The 22,203-nt window shown below is 32.2% G+C and overlaps 1 protein-coding gene across 1 annotated transcript; it reads left to right on the top strand.

Annotated features, from left to right (window-relative positions):
• The first annotated feature begins 7,566 nt into the window (after positions 1–7,566).
• Positions 7,567–20,683, top strand: LOC134277119 (uncharacterized). Its single transcript, XM_062759406.1, has 4 exons — positions 7,567–7,820; positions 8,229–8,421; positions 8,855–8,936; positions 16,323–20,683. Exons 1-4 carry the CDS (start codon positions 7,567–7,569, stop codon positions 20,618–20,620), a joined length of 4,827 nt encoding a protein of 1,608 aa, XP_062615390.1. The 3' UTR covers positions 20,621–20,683.
• The last annotated feature ends 1,520 nt before the right edge of the window (positions 20,684–22,203 follow it).

The raw sequence follows: 22,203 nt of genomic DNA, 5'->3' as shown, positions 1-22,203 counted from the left end.
GTTTACATGTTTCTATCCATTTTCTAAACTTTCTAGTATATGTATATTATATCTTTAAATACCAATATTTACATTTGCAAATGTTTTTCTTTATATAACACTACTGAAAGCATTCAACATGGCGATTCAAAATGGTGGATATCCATTTTTCTAATTATTTCTTAATGTCGTTTAAATAGGAGAAAGGATGTGTCAATCTTACTGAGCGTAATGCAACTATGAAATTGATAATAGAACAAAAATATTATCACTTTAATTTGCAAAATTTTGTCTTTTAATATTGAAAATTGTGTCAATAAGCTCAAAATCGCTATTTAGAATGGCGAACACTCAATTTTTATAAAACAAAAAGTCAAACTGCTTAATTCTGAGTCGTTTTGAATAAAATAAAGAATTGTTCAGAATTTAAAATTTGCTAATATCCATACACAGCAGAATGGTGTTTTTCCTCCCCTTCTCACTATTCTACAACTGAATGAATGGGCTGCTGAAAGTTATACATGTAATTTAAATTTCGGAAATATTTCTGCATTGGCCAATTCATACTATTGCAGCAAACAACCAAGATCATCGATATCCATCCCATCTAAATGAACTTAGTAATGTGAAACTATCACTTTATCTGCCTATCTTTATACATGTATCACGTACTGCCTGGCGTTTAGTGGATACTGTGTATTTGTTACGCAACTTAAAGCCATTTTTTTGTTCAGCTATCATATATTGCTTCCCCTCAACAATCTATTCATATGAGCTAAAATGAGTGAAGTGTATTAACTGATTTTTTTCTGAAGCTCTGGAAAAGCTAAATTTATCGCCAAAACAATTTTAAAGGAATAACTACAGGGCTAGAAATGTTCCACGTGCATTCTATTGGTGAATGAACAATAACACATCGATATACGATATGCTATACTAGTATTAGAACAGCTAGAGCTGGAAGAGGGTACTCATAAATAGTACTAGATCTCGAAGAACTACAGCCTACTTCTTCACTTAGCACAGAACGTTTAAAGGTACTTGGACACAGATTTGAAGTTATTATTTTCTCTATAATATCACGACCTATATATTTTAATAGCATTTCACACAAAAATTAATTGAAAATCTTATTTCGTTTAAAAGATATTGAAATTTCAAATTTTTCGGCGGGTTTGATTGACATATCCTTGCACTCTCACAAATTTAATTTTATTCTTCATCCTTAGGAAAAGTGGCAATCTCGTTTTGTATAAATGAAAAATATTAACACTATAATCCAGAAAATTCAAAGTAGACACGTTCGAAAGCAAAACAAACACACAATATATTGTCAGTCCGTGCATTTGTGGTAAGCAGACTGTGACGATTGAACGCAACCGGTGAATTCTAAATATAAACAATAACAGAAACGAGCCCTGTTTACAAAAACTGTGTACATAACACGAGTGTGCTCGATTTGCTAAACTCTGTACGCATCTCTTAGTTCGGAATAACGATACTTGTGAAGGTGTTTTGCTTTCTAACATTTCTACTCTTAATAAAATTATTTTTCTTGATAAAAGTTTTAATATTTCTCATTAAAACATATCAAAATTGCCACTTTTCCTAAGGATTAAGAATAAAGTTAAAATTTGTGAAAGTGCAAGCATGTGTCAATCAAACCCGCCAAAAAATTAAAGTTTTAATAACTTTTAAATGAAATAAGATTTTTAATTAATTTTTGTGTGAAATGCTATTAAAATATATAATTCGTGATATTATACAGAAAAAATGAGAAAATATTAACATCAAATCTGTGTCCAAGTACCTTTAAACCAATATTATTTTCGTATAACATTCAATCTTCAACCATCCACTCACTCTTTCCCCCTCACTCTCTCCCACAAACACAGAGAACAGTAACATTTTTTTTCATAATGGGTGGTGGGGGGAGACAATGTATTATGTTTTTTCGAAGGCTAAGAAAGTTTTATTTTTTCTGATAATAGTTAAAACAAGCTCGACTTAAGAGTTTTCAAGTTTTTTCTCAAGTTTGACCGTGTTCCAAAGCTATTGTCCACCATAAATCACTTTTATTCCAGCTTTAAATGACTTATGTTTAGTCTTCAGAATGCTGTCTTTTCTACATCTCAAGGCACAACCGTTCATGTTTAAATGTTAAGGAAGCTCTAAACACTAACGGAAACTCTTTTTTTTTTTTGGACTCGGAGAAAAAATATATCATATAAAGATATGCATTTTGAGACTTTTTCATTCCTTTAGAACATAAGGTACGTGCCTTATTTGCGCAGAAAAAATGTTCTAAGACAATGGACTATTTATGTACAGAGAACACTGTTGTTTACTTATGTTGGGAAAATTAATGAAAATAATAAATTGAATTTCTTACTCTTGGTCTTATATAATGCTAAAAATATTTTTATTTATTATAAGTTATGTAATTAACGGTGAATAACAAATTCTTTAATTTTACATCTAAGGACAGATCACTCTAACTGCATAAAACAATCCAATAAATAGAGCTCTTTAGTGTGCAGTGTTTAGAGCGAATCCTTTATACTAAAGACTATTTTGTTTTCCTAAACCTTATGCAAATTGGGAAAAAAATAAATCTTATCAGATATGTAGCTTTCTCTAGTGTGACCAAATGGATTTGTTGTCTTTTTGTTGTCTTTTCTGGTAGAAAGGTAATTCAAAACATAAGCAAGGAAATTTTCAAACTCTATCATCTGAAATCACATATTTTTGATGAGAAAAATTGTATAATTGTGCGATAAAAGATCACCTGCAGATTCCTTGTGATTCCTATCAAGTGCAAGCACTACTGGACGCAAAAAGTGCTGAGAATCCCAAATTTTACTGATAAAGTTTAATAATTACTGATACTGTGCTGTTGTTGCTGATAAATACTGATATTTACTGTTATTATTACTGTTGTTGCTGATATTTTTTGTTGTTTCTGATAAATACTGATAATTACTGTTGCCTTTTACTGTTGAGTCTGATAAATACTGTTGAGGTACTGTCGTTGCTGAGAATTGCTGATAATTACTGTTGAGGTACTGTCGATGCTGAGATTTACTGATAATTACTGTGGTCATTGTTTTTAACCTGGTAATTGGTTTAAAATAAAACAGAGGGCTATATATAAAAACCTTCAATTATTACTTTCTTTTACTTGAATTATCATGACAAAATTTTCATATTTCTTTAAATGTTCTGCTTGTGACAAAATTACATGACTGTATGTACATGTATGTATGCTGATCTCAATTTCTACATTACGTTTGTGTAAATATTGACAATAATCAAATGAATAATTAATAGAATGAATATATAGAAATAGAATTAATAAAAAAAAATTAACTGCAGAAAAAAAAATGGAATTTTACTTTTGCATAAGATCTTGATGAAAAATAAACTGTAAATAAAAAGAAAATTATGCTATCTTAAAAAGATCCATCGCCGCCTTTCCCGACTCCAAGAAAATTATGTAGGGAGATCGGTGATCTTTTTTTTTTTTGATAATAAGAAAAAAGTTCTTAATGGATGGAAAGAAAATCGGGATAAAAAAAGTTTCCTGCAGGTTAGAAAAGTTGGATTTGTTCCGTTTTCGCTAGGTCAATTGGTCGAGTTCAGACAACATTTTGTTTTTGAAGGCCTTTTTTCTCGAAAACAATTATATTTATCTTGTTAAATGTTCAGTTTTCTGGTGTCTTTTTGTCGAAATATTTGAAAATTTGCTCGAAAATGAGAAATTGTATCCCTTTTAAAAGGTAACTAAGAGGTGAAAACAGGTTTGAATATGTTTAATCTGTGGGCACTGATTTTAATTAATAATTTATTTATTTATTCATTTATTTTAATGTTATGTAGACGTTTGTAGATCGTCCAAGAATTAAACTCCTCCACATGTACATATGTACAAGTACACAATGTATGCATGTGCAACCGGCAAATGGGGCGAGCTGATTAAAAATTAGAGGTTAAGAATCCCTAGTGCAAAGGTACATGTGTTTAGTTTGTCTCTCAAAATTTAAATACAAAATCATTTTCTATTTAATCAGTTTTGAAATATCATTAATTTTTTTTTATTTGATTTTATGGAATGGAAAATAAGAACTGAAATGAGACTTAATTCAATATGTTACTATTAGTATATGATCAAATTGATCGATTTTAATTTTGCATGGTAAAAAGTTAAAAGAAAAACACCTTTAAATTGATTTCAATTGATCAGAAATCGGTGATCGACCTGTTATTTGGCTGTATTGTGTACATGTCTTCAGCGCCGGGTAGAACGGGGTACAATTTGTATATTCCATGCAAATTGTAGTGGTCAGCGTAACAATGGGCACTAATTACCTATTGTTCTTCGTCTGCGGCTACCGGTGTTATCAATAAACAAACTACCTACACTGTACATGTACTCGCTACTTTGGAACAATCTTACAGTTTATGGTCGCACGAAAAAAAATTCCGTAATATTGAATTTGATGAGGAATAAAATTGATAGAAAAAATATTTAGAATAGAACACTTTGGTACTATAATAATAAAAAAAGATATATACATGTACATCAAGTACGTTGTACAGACTTATTTTAATTATTATTTCAATTCTAAAAGATCTATCTTTCTTCAGTATTTAATTTCATTTTTTAGTTTTACGCATATTTCTTCAATCAATCAATCATTTATTTGAATCTTTTTACCGTTGTACATTAGTATACATAGACCACAAAAACATATAAAATGTAGGTGATTTTATACATAACAGTAGGTCTAAAAGGCATGCGTGAATAAGAAACTAAACCAAAAAAATTGTAGGTTGCTATAAATGCGAAGTAAGGGAATTTAGGCCGGGGAGTATATTTTGTTTATCAGATATAAGAATATCCCGGGGGAGGTGGTCACATGTATTTTCAATTCTGAATCTCTGCTAACGATGGTATGGGACCGGTAAATACGTAGACGAGAAACTGACTTCGCTTTTTAATAAAAAAAAAAAAAGTGTGCAAAATATACAATCATAAAGATATAAAGAGAAAGATTGTTTAGTGAAGCACTTTTTTGAAATAATATTAGCATTAATTGTTCACAATTCAGATGCAGGGAAACTCCACTCCGCTTAATCCGAGAAAAAAACTTAAATACATGACTGTGTCAGAAACATGACGTTGTGTATCGCACTCATGAATAAATGTTATAGTTACTTCAGTTCTGAATTTCGTATGGTTCATTGCAATTGATTCTCTAAAATAATTTTTCTCATGCATATAAAAAATTCGATAAGTATAAATTAATATCATAACTTGCATGACTTTTAAAACACACAACTAAAGAACAGACCTTGCCCTATCGGCTATCACTTAATTTTAAACAGTATTTCACCCCCTCCTTTTTGTGCTACAATCAAGTAAAATCATATTAATAAGCACCAAGTCTGTACTGTTCGTTTATACAAAGGTCTCGGACAAAAATGGAATTAAAAAAAAAATTATAATCTCTGCACAAAATTCTAATTTTACAAAAACGCAAGCCGTAACGATATCCCTATGGCAGAATGTACTAATAATTGACCCGATTCTAAAACGAAAGTAGAACGTTTACACGTGGTTGACATGTATGTTCCAGAACAACAAGCACAAAGTTTGCATTAATGGAAAAAGTTAATTCAAGTTATGATTTATTTTTTTTTAACTGACTGACCGCATATAACATGTTTAATGAGTGGCGCATAATATTAGAAGGCATATGCCCATAGACTTAAAACTGAATACAATGAAAAAAGAATTAGCCTAAAGCATGTAAAGAAATACGTGTATTTCATTGACTGAAAATCACACTGCATAAGATTTATTTCATGTAGTGTACAATACTTAAGCCTTAACAAATAATTTAAGAGAGAGAGAGAGAGAAAGCGACACAATGATATAAAATTCGCAGGGAGGACTTCGGAGAACTAGAGCGCACTGTCTACATAATATATATATATATATAAAATAAAGATGCTTCAATTTAATTATTTAACCCTGTCACATTCTTCTATAAAATAACAAAGTGTACGCTTTAAGACTAGATTTTATGACAAATATTTAATACTGTCTTGTTAAAATGAGAGCTCAATTTAAAAGTAAATGGAAAAGGGGGGAGGGTGTTTTCAACTTGACGTGCTCATGCATTTTCAGTTCTCCACACGGTTAAATAAATTGATATTTACAACCATTGACTGTATTGAAGTATTAAAAATACCCACAAAAAGCTTTTGATGACAGTACACATAGATGTAAGAAAAAATATGAGATGAGATTTTTTTAACCTTTATGAACAAAAATTAAACTTTTTAAAAAAGTACTTGGGAAGAAAAACCACTGCAAATACAACATAATAATTTTCCTCGGATAATGACATCTACGTGTAAGGAGAAATTTAAAGAAAAAACATAAACATTTATGAAAGCTTATGTTAACATTATGGTCTAAAAATAATTATAATGAAATTAATAGCTGAAAACTGAAAACAAATTAATAAAACGTGACTTTTTTTATTTAGAATAATTTATTTTATAATTGAATGTAATGAATTTGTTAAATAATTAAAAAAAAAACAAATAATCATTTCTCAGGCTATTTTACTCCATTCCCAGGTTAAAAACAATGACCACAGTAATTATCAGTAAATCTCAGCAGCGACAGTACCTCAACAGTAATTATCAGTAATTCTCAGCAGCGACAGTACCTCAACAGTATTTATCAGTATTCATCAGACTCCACAGTAAAAGACGACAGTAATTATCAGTATTTATCAGCAACAACTAAAATTATCAGCAACAACAGTAATAATAACAGTAAATATCAGTAATTATCAGCAAGGACAGCACCGTATCAGTAATTATCAAACATTATCAGTAAAATTTGGGATTCTCAGCACTTTTTTCGTCCAGTAGTGAAGCTTTCGTACCAATAGACCGAAGCCATACTTTACTTTGATCCAGTTAACACTTCTCCTGACAACTTAATTTTCTTGAATACTCCACGAACTTTAGAAGGCATCTTAATCCACACAACTTTGTTAGGACAGTGTATGGTTATATCAAGAATCGAGGGAGGGGGGATTGAACACAAACATTTTCTGGTACAGAATACATCGCTCTTTATTGATGTGATATCAGCTAACTTTTGCTCGATAGAGTCAATAAGCTTCCCCATCTCAGACAAGGATTCATAAAGAAAATAAAAGTTTTAAGTGCGCATATTTAATATTTTTTTAATAATATTTTATTGCTTATTTTTCACGAGCCTTTATTAGCTTATCATAACGTCAGAAACATACTGTTACGACGTCAATCTACCAATCAGCTGGATAATTGTTTTAATATTTTAAAATAATGTGCGAAGTATTGTGCAATGAAAACCCTGTCGGTCCCTTTAAAACCAATGTAGTTAAAAATCACATCTTGGAAAAAGGTAGTGTTTTTTCCACTTTTACTAAATGTTATGACATAGTGAGAATAAAGAAATACTTTAATATATTTTTTTCGTAATAGGCAATAAATCAACCTGATTGGTAGGAGAAGTGCAGCATGTCTGATGTTAGCAGAAGAGCCAATTGTGTTAGAGTTGGAGACGCCGTGAAGGAAGTGTTCGCAGTATGTTTGAGGAATGAGTTGACGAGAAGAATTCCACCTACACATCTTCAAACCAAACTTAATGAAATGAGTAGGAAGAAATGTAAACAGATGTGCCTGTCAGAAGATGAAACAAGATTAATAAAAAAGGCCACTCTAAGCAATTCCTACGAGGAAATCGATTTCTCTTTTTTGTACAAACTTTTGAGGTACTGTAGCTTACTCTTAATTTTACGGCTTAATATTGAAAATCTTTAAGTTCATACAGTTAACCCTTATGAATCCAAAATGAATTGCATTATTAATGCACATGTAAATGTACTTGATATCAATACTCTCACGGTGTCTGTAGAATTGGTAGATAATTGGAAAGTGGAATAATTTACAAAACGGATGAAGCCCTTAATGTATAAACTATCTCACATTTCCTACAGTGGTTCCTTAAATACATGTAATACTTTTGACATTATGTGTTGATTTATATTTTATATACCATTATCACCATATGGAGGAAAGAAAGAATGAATGAATGAAGAAAAGTGCCTTATAGTTTCCACTTAGCTCTCTCCGGAAAACTATTAAATTTATACTACTGATAATTGCATTTTTTTTTTCAGGAAAATTGACCCAGGAACCAAAGATAAATTGTTTATGGATGATATGACAGAAATGAGTAAGATACGAAATAAATGGCATGCACATTTGCCTAAAAATGAAATAGAAGATCAGGAATTCTCAATTATATGGAAAGGCTGTGAAGAAATTTGCAAAAGGATGGACCAAAGAGAGCAAATGGAAAAATATTTTACGGTAATACTTATTTTCATTATTGTTATCGTTGTAATTCTATTAATATTTTTTTATATTAATGAAGGATTCTTTCTATTTCCAATTTTATTTTACTTGGGAAAAGTTTTGCTAAAAGGATGTTACTGATGTTTTTCAACACAATATTTACAAACTTTTTTGTAAACTGTTAGTTAAATGTATAAAACCTGCATTTATCAACAACTAAGGCAATTTTCACAGTGTTTAGTTTGTGAAAGACGACACATGGATGTTGTCAAAATAAGTATTTCATTCTTTTAAATTTAATTATTCATTTTAATTGTACAGATTTGATAGATTTGATTATTTTTGGAGAGTAATTTCATCAGCATTTCTTTAATCCTGGCAAAAATTATGATAGAATATATTTCTTTATCCTTATAGTATATTATGTATGTTTCTTTTCTTTTTTTAGAGTTTGGATAAAATTAAGCATCGCGAGGTTTTGATTACATATGACAGTACTATGAGCTATGGTGGGGATGTATTTTTTCAAGGTAAATGTTTGGAATTATATATAACTTTGGTTGATTTGTAAACAACAAAACATGTTCACATTACTGTTATAATAGATTTGATGGATCATTAATTTTGATGATATTATACATAATTTACCTTACAAACAAGTTTGGCACACATACGTAAAATGCGCATCTAAACCTTTAAATCGTTAGACTCAGTGGGAATCAGCATGAAGTAGTACATTATAGGCGGGTCATAAAATGAGTTAAAACCCTGACATATTTTAATTTCATTTGTTTTTGATATATAGTATTTCTAGCTATTAATTCGGGGAACTAACCTGATTTTGCTTACATTATCAAGACACTTTTTTTTTCAGCTATTCATATCTCATAATTGATATTTCAAATAAAAAGAATAACCGACTTGAAAGTACATATAATTAATCTAAAAATTTAGAAAGCTTGACTCTAGAGACCCACTAAATTTTCTAGGTACAGGATAAGTTTTCTATAGATTTTTGTATTCAGAAAATTCTTTGTATTTTCGTACATTTCACCTCTGTCGGTATTTTTTTTTTAATATATATTTTTAGGTCTGTTTGCATACACTTATCAAAATAAAAATATTAATAAATAAACAAAACCGCTTAAATTTGCATTATTTAAAAATGTGATATTACTGTAACTGTACATAAAAAGAAGGAATGTATGACAGTAAAACCAAGAGATCCATGGGCCACATCGCTCACATGGGCTAGTTAAAAACAAATATCAGCTCAGTATTGAAAAAATTACTTGTTAGGGGAGGGGGATAAATTTTCCATTGCTCGAAAATGTCACTATATCAATAAAGCATACGTGTATAATTTAACCATACTTGAAAAGAAATTTTAAAAGATTTTTCATTGATCTCCCATTGTGACCCCTCGCCCCCCCCCCCCCTCCTCGACACACACACACACCTTGAGACATTATTTGAATATATTTACATCCTCACTTATTGCAGATGCTTACATGTGGATTTGACTAATCAAAACTTTATGTTTTTGAGAAGATTTATTTTGTATATCTTATGCAAAACTTTGATCCCTAATTGTTGCCACACCCGAGTCCCTGAGTCATAATTTGAACAACTTGTATCTACACTGCCTGGGGATGCGTCCACAAGTGTTTCATTATTCCTGGCCCAATGGTTCTGGAGAAGATTTGTTAAAAAAATTCTATATATTCCTATTTTAAACTTAAATCAGCTATTGTGGCCCCGCCCTACCCCCGGGGTCATAATGTGGACAAACTTGAATCTACTCTACCTGAGGATGCTTCCATATGAGGTTCATCTTTCCTAGCATAAAGGTTCTGGTGAAGAAGATTTTGAAAGATTTTTCCTATATATTCCTATGTAAAATTTTTTTTGCACCCGTAAAGGAAGGTTTCAGGGGTATATAGTTTTTGTCGTGTCCGTCCGTCTGTCTGTCTAGCTGTCTCTGTCTGTTTGTTAATCTGGAAAACTTTAATCATGCCCAAAACTTTTGATTTAGTAGATCTATGATTTCATATTTCACATGGGTATTCCTTGTGACAAGACCTTTCTTTGGATACCACCAAATTTGACTTTTGACCTTGACCTTGGAGTATGACCCACCATTACACAAAAATTCTTAACTTTTACTTTGGCCGTATCTTAAGAACAGTAGATACCGGGTCTTAAATATTTCACGTATATGTTTTTGTGGCAAGACGTTTCATTGGATGCCAACAACTTTGACCTTTTGACCTTCACCTTGGAGATTCCGTACTTATGAAAAAACCTTAACCTTGACAATGTCCTTTGATCGACAAAGGCTAGGGATTTTATGCTTCACATATGAAATTCTTTTAATAAGACGCTTCATTGGATACCAAGAAGTTTGACCCTTTGACCTTGACCTTGGAGTTTGACCTACTTTTAAAATACTACCTTGAACATAATTTTTGAAAGGTTAGGACTAGGGCTTTAATACTTCACATATTTATTTCTTGTGACAAGACCTCTCATTTAAAATAAAGAACCTTGACCCTTTGACCTTGGAGTTTGACCAATTTTTACAACAAAAAATGTAAATTTTGAATTCGGCCCTAATTTTTAAACTGTAGATACTAGGAATTTCTTATTTCAAATATTAATTCTTAATGATAAGACATTTCATTTGAAATCAATATTTTTGACCTTTTGACCTTGACTTTGGAGACCTTGGTCATAACCTTTGAACAGGTGGTCCTAGAGATATAATATCACATCTGTATTTCTTGTGAAAAGGCTTTACTTTAGATACCAACATATTTGATCTGCATTTGAGAAAACTTACCCTTCGCTATGTTACCATACGGAGGCATCTGTGTTTCACAAACACATCTTGTTTTTTCACATTCACCTCACCTTGGAAGAAGGCTTGGTCCTTCATTTATACAAACTTGAATCCCCTTAACCCAAGGATACTTTTAAGCAAGTTTGGTTGAAATCGACCCAGTGGTTCTTGAAAAGAAGATGAAAATGTGAAACTTTTACAACGACGCCAACGCTAACAACAACAACAATGACGACGACGACAGACAACCGATAAATTTTGATCAGAAAAGCTCACTTGAGCCAGAGACATATAAAACCAGAGATTCGCAACTCTCCGAAATCTCGCGTAATCTCGCGGGGCCTATTGTTTACAATTTTGCAAATCTCGGACTGAGCGAGATTTAAAATGAAGGCTACCGACGATGTAAACAAAACCTTTTTAATTAATGTTTTGACTTAAGAAGGCGATAAACAGTCTTTTTTATGTTTTTATGTTTTTAATGCTAAAGAAATATAATTCGGCATTTAGGAAACCAATTCGTATTTATTTTACGATTTAAATTGCTTTGAAACTAGTGTTGATGTTATGTATTTTCTCCCTGTATTAATCAGGCCTGGAACAATCACTAGATTTAGATACGTAGCTTGATTTACCTACATAGATTTATTTACCTACCTGAGGTAGGTTTATTTAGCTACCAAATTGATTTATTTCTGTAAAAAAGCATTTTTCTCATGATGTGCAGAGAATATCATTTTGATGCAGTGATCAGTAATTATTCAGCACAATGTAAAGTAATCATATTCGGGCCTGCCTCGCCGAGAGGACAGTTAACCAAACAATGGAATTACATGTTTTACTCTGAATTGTCCAAACCTAGCTACTGGAGTATACTTGAGTATGTATAAACTATCTCTGCTTTGACCTGAACTTGAACTTGGATTGTTTGTTTTTGTTTTTTTTTAGCTTCCCTAGTATAACAATCAATATAGTCATTAAATTGCGACTTTTTGTCTCTTTTTTATAAAAAGAAAACTTTTGAAAACTTACCTTGAAATAGCTAAATAAAGCTACCTGAGGTAGGTAAATAAAGCCCTACAAAACAAGGCAACCCCTTAGATGCCCATGCCATAGAGACCATTTTCCAGCCAGCATTCCTGACGAGCCTTGAGAATCCCATGTACCAATTATTTGGGGACAGTGAAATCATCAAAATGTGTCGTGTCATCGTGAGATTACTATTGTCTTACAACCCCATTAATAAAAAAAAACCAATGAATCTCTGATTCCATGAAAACAGATAAACAAAGATACTGTATATATATTTAATTTGCCAAATTGACAAACAATTCATGGAAATTTTTAGATAAAGATAATGGTGATTTTTGTTGTTTTTACACATTGGACACCCCAAAAGGTCCATGTATATTTATCTTTTCTAAGGTCCAAATCTATAGAAAATTAGCCAAATACATTGCTACATACATTAATTTCAATGTGTTTATAACTTTCCATGACAAAAAATGCATTATTTAGAAGTTTTAGGAATTAATAAATTTACACATATTTTTGTTGTTTTCACACTAGACACCAAAAAATGTCAATGTATATTTGTCTTTTCTGAGGATCAATCTTTGAAAAAGTAGCCAAATACATTGCTACATACATTAATTTTAATGTATTTATGCCTTTCGATGAGAAAAAATGCATATTTTGGAAGTTTTACGTATTATTAAATTTGCTCAAATGTCTCCGTTCACACATAGGACACCCAAAAAGGTCAACATATATATTTTTTTCCTGAAAATAAAATCTATGAAAAACTAGCCAAATACATTGCTACATACATTAATTTTAATGTATTGATAACTTTCAATGGGAAAAAATGCATATTTTAGAAGTTTTATGAATTATTAAATTAGCACATTCTTATCTAAAAATGGGCCATAATAATCTAAATGTGAAGTTTATTTTCGAAAATGCATGATTTATCGCACTCAAATACTACAAACACTATTAGTCTGAATGATTTAATCACCTTTGACATCTACATATGTGCACGGGTCAATGAACAACCAAAGAAAACAAACCGTAGCAATGTTTACATAAGCCGTGAGCTCCAGAGGCGGGGACGCGTGGCCAATTAATCCATTGTTTGCATGTTTTTGACACCCAATGTACCGGTAAATGAGGCCGTTATCATCTTTGGTGTCAAAAAAACAATAAACTTAATTGATTTGCTTGCATGAACAGCGGGTGGTACTTAAAAAGCGATATCTTATCTCTCGGTCAATAAAAATTTCAAGATGGCGCCTGGACTGGATTCTCACTCTCGCGTTATCTCGGGGCACGCGAGAGTTCGTGGTTATTTTGAAGCTCTTATAAGAAGTTGCGAATCTCTGGTTTTATATGTCTCTGCTTGAGCATTCGACTTAGGTGAGCTAAAAATACAGTTGTCAGGTGTTGCTTTTATGCCCCCGTAAACGAAGTTTCGGGGGTATATAATTTTGGTCGTGTCCGTCCGTCTGTCTGTCTCTTTGTCTGTCTCTCTGTTTGTCTGTTTGTCCGCATAAACTTTAACTTTGCCTATAACTTTTGATATTATGGAGCTGTGATTTACGTATTTAACATGTACATTCCTTGTGACAAGACCTTTCTTTAGGTACCACAAAGTTTGACCTTATGACGTTGACCTTGGAGTTTGACCCACGTTTATACAAAAAATCGTAACTTTTCCTTTGGCCATATCTTTTGAACAGTATATACCAGAACATTTAAACTTCACATATATATTTTTTGTGGCAAGACATTTTATTGGATACCACCAACCTTGGCCTTTTGAGCTTGACTTTGAAGATTTCCGTACTTAAGAAAAAACTTTAACCTTGGCTATAACATTTTGACAGTAAGGGCTAGAGCTGTCGCATTTCACATTCTTTTAAGAAGACCCTTCAAGGGATATCAAGAACTTTGACCCCTTCATCTTGGAGTATGACCTACTTTAAAAAAAAAACCTTGACCATATATTTAAAAGGGTTAGAGCTAGACTAGTGCTTTCATACTTTATTTCTTCAATCCTTGTGACAAGATCTTTCATTTGCTATTAAGGCCTTTGACTTTTTGACCTTGGAGTTTGACCTACTTTTTAAAATTTTTAACCTTGGCCATGTCTTTCGAACGGTTAAGGCTAGGGCTTCCGTACCTTATATATTCATTTTTTGAGGCAAGACCGTTTATAAGTTACCTATAACTTTGACCCTTTGACCTTGACCTTGGCGATTTCCGGACTTATGCGAAACTTTAACCTTGGCAATAACTATTGAACAGTTAGAGCTAGGGCTTTCATACTACACATGTGTATTTTGGTGGAAAGACCGTTTATTAGATACCAACAACTTTGACCTTTTTACCTTTACCTTGGAGATTTCCGGACTTATGAAAAGAAAATTATTCTTGACAATAACTTTTGAAGATCTTTTATCGGATACCATTGCCCTTGACCTTTAATCTTAGAGATTTCAGAACTTATGAAAACAGTATCCTTCGCAATAATTTCTTACGGTTATGGTAAGGGCTTCCATACTTCACATATGTATTCTTTGTGGCAAGACCTTTTATATTATATACCAATAATTCTGACCTTCTGATTTTGAAGAATTCTGTACTAATGAAAATATTTTAACCTGGCCATTACTTGGGAAAAGATTGTGATAGGGCTTTCATATACCACAAATGCATTTCCAGTTAGGAGACGCTACTTTGGGTACAAATATATTAAATTTGCATATAGAAAAGTTTAATCTTCACTATGTTGCCGTACGTGGGCATCGGTGTTTTACAAACACATCTTTGTTTTAAACTACATAAACCAACTTTTATTTGCGACGACTTTATTTCGCGATTGAATGGAGTAAAACTGGTTCGCGACGATTAATTTTTGCGATTTAACCTTTTTTTAATCTGTTTCTAATAAACACAGAGACTTTAAGGACTGGTTCGCAGCGAGAAATATTCGCGATGATGAGGCTCTCGCGAACTTCGCAAAAATTTCTAGTACGCGAATAAAAGTTGGTTTACAGTATGTTCAGTGTAGATTTGATTTCCTTCCTCTCAAAATTTTCCATGTAATTCCGGGTTAATTCTACATTTAAGGTGTCTAGAAAACGTCACTTCCATTACTTTCAGTTTCAATGATAGATATGAAGAATTTTTGTGGTTTGATGCAATTTTTACACGGCGAGTCCAATTGGGCAGATGATTGAAAAGAGTGAGTCAATCATTTTGAAACTAGTTTTCACACGACACCCGTATGAAAAGTGGAAGATATTGATTCGAAAAGAGACACACCCTGAAAAAGAAGAAGGCAACTGTCGTGCTTTCAAGATTCTTTGATACAATAATGACATTTTTAAAACGCGAACATTTCAGCGATATTTTTTTTCTTCTTAAATGAATGTATGTATGTAACATCTAGTTACACACGTAATGCACAAAACACACCTTCATGAAGCCGAGTGCCTATGGACATCTAAGTTTGAGTGACAAAGTTCTGAAAGACGTTTCAGATAAAGATACAATACAATAAAAAGTTTGCAGCGTAAACTTCTCAAGTAAAAGAAGGTCCCAAAACCTACAGATACGTCTACAGAACGCAAATTATGAGTTATTTCAATTACATCTGATACAGCATATTTTTTTTTAATTGTTGATAATGAATCTTAAAAATTTATTCTAATTTTCTTCCCTCAGTTTTTTTCTATCTGCAGCTATACAATCTTCCTTTGAGTAGTTAATTACTGCTCGTTGTTCAGGACATCTTGTCTCATTTAATTTTTTTCCCTTGGAATAAAAATCTAATATCACTAAAAGGATGAAAAGAATCCTTGAATATTTTATTTTTATTTTCAAGAGGGAAAATGTATATCATGTAGGGACAGGTTACTTTAAAGCGCATAATATGTATATAAGCATAATTATCAAAACCATATTAATACCTATGTAATTCTGCAATAGCATCATAGTGGAGGAAGACCTATTCAGTATTCACCACAAATTACAAATTGAAATATATATTTTTTCACTTTTTTTGAAGAATTAAACAGAAAATCATTCATCATTTCCACGTGGAAGGAGGAAGATGATAAATATTACGAGACGAGTGGCTGTAAATATACCGAAAGACTCGTAGATTCAAAATCCATTGTAACCATAGTTGGGCCCTCAGGTTGTGGAAAATCTGCAATGGCTCAGCATATTGCTTTGAAATATAAAGACCGAGGATGGATGATCATACCTATAAGCGACATTGAAGAATTTTATAAGCTGGTTGATACAAATGTGCCTGTTAACCAAATGTATGTATTACACGACCCTCTTGGAAAGGAGTCTATCAATGATATACTCTTAAGTAAATGGATATCATTAGAAAATATTGTTGAAAAGTATCTTGAAAGCAATCGACTAAAATTACTTGTAACGACAAGGGTAGCGATACTAAACGATAAAAAATGTATAAAATTGTTGAAAACAAATCTAGTTCCTCTTCATGAGAAATTCCCTCTTTGCAAAGAAGAAAAAAAGTGCATACTAATGAAGCATTTTACGGGAATATATCATCTTTCATCAGAGGAGAGAGAACGCATATTAAATACTGAACATTATTTTCCACTGTTATGTTCCTTGTTTGGGCGTAATGAAAAGTATGAGCAAAAAGGAAGTAAATTTTTTACAGAGCCGACATCAGTTATATCTAAGGAAATCGCTTATTTTAAAGATAACGATAGATTAGCATACTTGAGCCTCATTCTATTACTTTCTACCAGTGGGATTCTTGAAAAAAGAAATTTGTCTAATGTGAGGTCGGACATCTTTAAAGAAGCTTGTGAGTTGTGTGGTGTTGATTATAATACACCAAAAAGATTAATTTGTGAAAAATTAGATAGTTTGGTGAATGTTTTAGTTAAAATAGTAGGAGGGAACTTTTTATTCTATCACGATTTTATCATGGATGTTGCAGCTTATACATTTGCATCAGATTTTCCAGATTTCCTCATAAAGATCTGCCCACTGCCTGTACTTAGAAAGAGAGTTTTTATCAAATTTCAAACCTTAAGAAAAAAAGATGACCTTTCAATAAGTTTACCTGAGGAATACGCTGACGCGCTGGTGGATAGAATTTTAACGGAAATGGGAGAAAATTTTACAGAGGTCTTCTTGTGTCCAGCATTTGAAAATTATAAAATACGAAATATCTTCATAAATCGAATTTTGACCATGGACGACAATCACTTTCAAAGAATGTTCTTGACCACCACTTATCGACAACAAAACTATCTTACTTTTGTCTTAAAGACCGTCTCTGCAGCATTCCCAGACCTTCAGAGATCTTTACAAAATCATATTAACTTAAAAGAACAGGCAAACCCTATATTAACACCCGAAAAAGAAAAGGCAATTGAAAGTCTGAAAGACATTCAAAGTTCATCGATCGAGAGCAGAAAAAATATTCAATTTGATGAAGTAAACTGTTCTAAAATTGGTATTCTTGGCAGTGAAGGGGGTGCAGAAGAATCTACTGAACAGTTCACTGATTTAGTGAAAACCCTTTTAAATGAATCAGGTCTGTGTAGTATTTTCGATGAAATTCCATGTACAGATCCAAAAGAAATGAAAACAAAGTTGGTGTCAATATTTGCTGAATTTGGCCAGCTTATGGTGATTCTTATGGATGATCCAGATGGATTTGCAATTTTAAGAAGTTTCATGAAGAATATTAAAGCAATTTTGATTCAAAGAACTGATGGTCAACAATATCTTCTACCACCTAGTGTACAAGTCACAAAATTAAGTATCACAAGTCTTAATACTTTACTGAATGCAAGTAGTGGAACAGAGCGTGACAATTATTTTTTCCATTGCATTCAAAATTTTCAAGTGGAACAAGCTGTTGAAATTTTTTTTCAATTTTGTAGATGTGTCAATTTATCGATGAATATGATGACACCTAATATGCGCAAACGTATGCAGTCTTTAATAAAAAATTGTTTATTTGTCCAAAACGTCATTTCAAATGGAACACGCAATCTTCTCAAAAATCCTTCTTCTCCGTTTCATTCTTCTTTCAGAAAGTCGGAACAAATGATTGAGAAGTATAAACTTCAGGCATCTTCTTCAAAGGAAATTTGTCTAATAAGAGAACTCAAAGAAAACTTATCTGTTACTCAGACACTGAAAAATAATTTAGCCCTACTTGCTGAAGAAGTATCACCTTTACTAAGCTGTATAATATATGGTGACAAGAAAATTGTCGAGGCCATTATAGAACGTGTAAAGAGAATAGAAAATGGAAAGGACATTATATCAAACAAAATATTTTTAGCAGCATGTTTGAATGGGTCTGTAGAAATCGCACATTTGCTCTTAGAATTAAAAGGGGAGGATATTTTATATCAAAAATGGAATTGCAGTACCTTAATCGGATTAAATGCACTACATATAGCATCTCTCTTACATCACAGTGAGATGACTGCTTTTTTACTGGACAAAAAATTTCCTGTTAATACAATTGATGGAATAGGTCGTACTCCTTTGATTTATGCGATCTCGAGTTTCCATAAAGACATGTCACAATGGGAAAGACAGAGAGGTTTCGATACTCTTGAGACCCTCTTTAATAATGGTGCTAATACATTAATTCGGAATTTATTTGGAGCTTCTGCTTTCCACTGTGCCTGTGAACTCATAGATGATATGGATGTTTTTAAACATTTTTTAAATGAAAATGTGAACGATTTAATGGACGATGCAACCAGTCCTTTAATGCTTGCTTCAAAAAAGGGAAACACAAATATTGTGCGCCTGCTACTTCAACAAAATGCTTCTGTAAATCATCACAATGAAGCAGGACATGCTCCAATACATTATGCTTGCATTAGTGGTGTAATAGAAACTGTAACATGCCTTTTAGATTATGGTGCGAAACCAGACGATGTTGATAACTTGGGAATGTCGCCATTAATGTTGGCTGCAGCAAATGGGCATATTGATGTTGTTCAACTTCTTTCAAAAATATCTTTCATTGATCAAATTGATCAGATGTTGAATACGGCACTTCACTATGCAGCTAAACATGGTCATTTGAATGTTGTTAAAATTTTATTCGAACGAGGAGCAAATGTCAATCATGATAACAAAAATCTTGATACACCTATTTTCTTCGCTGCTTCTAACGGACATTATATGGTTACAAATGAGTTAATTAATCTGGGAGCCGATGTCAATAAATGCAACATATCTGGGAAAACCCCTTTAATGCAAGCAGTTCTTCAAAATCATATAAACTTAACAGAACTTTTGCTAGATCGGGGATCAAATGTTAATATTCGTGATGCTAATATGAGAAATGCAATATGGTTTTCTGCCTCCCAAGGTCATGAAGATATTACCACGTTGCTTTTACATAAAAAAGCAGAGTTTAACATCAGTGATGGAAATGGTCTTACTCCTCTTACTATCGCTGCAAAGAATGGAAAAATAAAAACTGTGTCTCTACTGCATCAGCTAGGGTGTAATATAAATGAATATACCAAGAACCATGACACTCCTCTTATACTTGCGGCTAGTGAAGGTCATAATGATGTTGTCAGCTTTTTAATAAGTCATGATGCAGATATCAATTTGCTGAATAAGAGAAGGGAAAATGCTCTGTTACAAGCTTCTGCAAATGGCCATGAATATATAGTAAAAATTCTTATTGATGCATCTTCAGATATAACTCCAAACTGTGAAAATATTGATCCATTATATATTGCAGCAGCAAATGGGTATCATAATATCGTAGACTATCTTGTAATTTCTGGGCCTATTGAAAATACCATCATTTTTCGAGTTGATTTGGCACTTTTGGTAGCCTGTCGTGAAGGTCGAACGTCAACTGCAAAAATGCTGATCACGATTATTTCAGATATCAACGTGCAAGATGAAAAGGGTCGATCTGCTCTTTGGTTCGCCGTGTTGGGAGAAAGTGAAGATCTCGTCAACGTATTACTGGATAATGACGCTAATGTTAATATGCCTGATAAATTGAATAAGACCCCACTAATGATTGCATCCGAAAAACGCCATGGAAAAATCATTGTGGAGCTACTTAGAAAAGGGGCACGTTTCGCAATACTCATTATTATATATACAGAAAAAACAGTTTTTTCCCTTCGAGACGTTGAATGTATATTTTATACATATACTTCAGATCCACCAAGACCAATTCTCGAAGATTTTTTGAATTTTAAAAATTTTTCAACCAATCTGGTAAAGATTCTTTCGGGAGAACTACCTGCAGACCAGGTCTTTAATATAAACAATATGTCAATTTCTATGTTAAACAGGCAATGAGATGTAGATTATCCCTAGAACCCAATATTCATTATATCTTTGATTTTAAATACGTACTAAAGGGAGGGCAAATTTGGATAAAATGCCAGTTGTTACTCTTTAAGACATATTCACTGTACATCTATCAAGACATGGTTGATAAAAAATTGTTCTGAAACCCTCGATACATATGACATGAGAAGATAGGTATATAGTATATTTAGTTATTTATTGTGTCTTAACATGTACGTGTCTTCCATTATTTAGATTCAATGTCTCCATTCAAGACTAAAATCGTTTCATTAAAAGAATATTCATTTGAATAATTTTAAGGTCTCTACGTTTATGAGCCAGATGTATTTTATGACATTTTTTTTTTACATTTTATGTCATAACCTTTACACAAAAGTAATATCACCTAGTAATGTGGTACATAAATTTAAACGCATATTTTCCTATGTATCGCAATCATGCGACTGATCAGTATTAAGTAATTTGACAAATTTTAAATTCATTTTTGGTATATAACAGTAAAGGGGAAATGGAAATCTTTGTATATTGTTTAAAATTACGTTTAGTAATAACTTAAATTCGATTTTCAAGCCGTGCGATATTAACTGTAAACAATTTATAAATTTTATTATTTATGAATATTTGTATTTGAAATAAATGTTTTAAAATCTGCCACTATGACAATCATTTTGTAATATGACACACAATTCAGCTGAGATTTGCTTTTTCTTTCAATAAAGTACGATTTTTCATTTTATTGCGTTCTTATGAAAACATTTAAATATCATTAAAGTTAGTTCAAAGCAATATCCAGGTATACCTCTTGGTATTATTATTTATTACATACTTAGTAACAAATACAGGATTTATGCATATGCGATATGCCTGTCGTCACAATAGCCGTATCAGCCCTACAGGGCAGATACGGATTTTCACGGCTGATATGGATTTGCAGGGCTGATACGGATCAATATTACACCCGTAGTAAATCAAACAAAAAAAAAAAACAGTTATTGTGCTCATATACATGTACATATTCTGGGGATACACTTTCTCTTTATTTTAACTTTTAATGTAAGGATAATCTAAATGACAAATCAAAAATTATTTTCAAATTACGGATCGGGCACAATTTAAATAGAAGTAGAAACAAACCTAAACTGCATGAGACAATACGTCGTGTACCTGTAAGAGGTCGTGCATGATTATTTACTTTTCTTCTTCTCAACTTAATGTGTACTGTACTTTATTACTAGGTATGTAATAAACATAATAAAAAAATACCCTTTCCCTTCTGCCCTCTGGCTGATATTTGTGTCTCGGGCTGATACAGGATGTGATATGGGAAAAGGTATGAATTATTCTCTATTTATCTCATACGTGTGGATGATACAGGCATTGGATAAACCTACAGTGTATGCTTTATCCACGGGTAGATGCTTTATCAATAGCACTTCCGGTTTTGACACGATCCCTTGCTTCGAGATTTTATTTTATTGAAACTTTTATTAAAATTTTGTAAAAATCCTTGCCCTTATAATATGAATGATAAAGAGCACAATGTCGTTAAAAGCAAGAAAAAGACTCGTACA

Source organism: Saccostrea cucullata, unplaced genomic scaffold (assembly GCF_032062105.1).
Source record: "Saccostrea cucullata isolate Sc308-1 unplaced genomic scaffold, CSIRO_AGI_Scuc_v1 ctg4010, whole genome shotgun sequence".
NCBI classification, from domain to species: Eukaryota; Metazoa; Mollusca; class Bivalvia; order Ostreida; family Ostreidae; genus Saccostrea; species Saccostrea cuccullata.
Note: the sequence above shows the minus strand (reverse complement) of the source record. Positions and strands in the feature narration are given on the sequence as shown.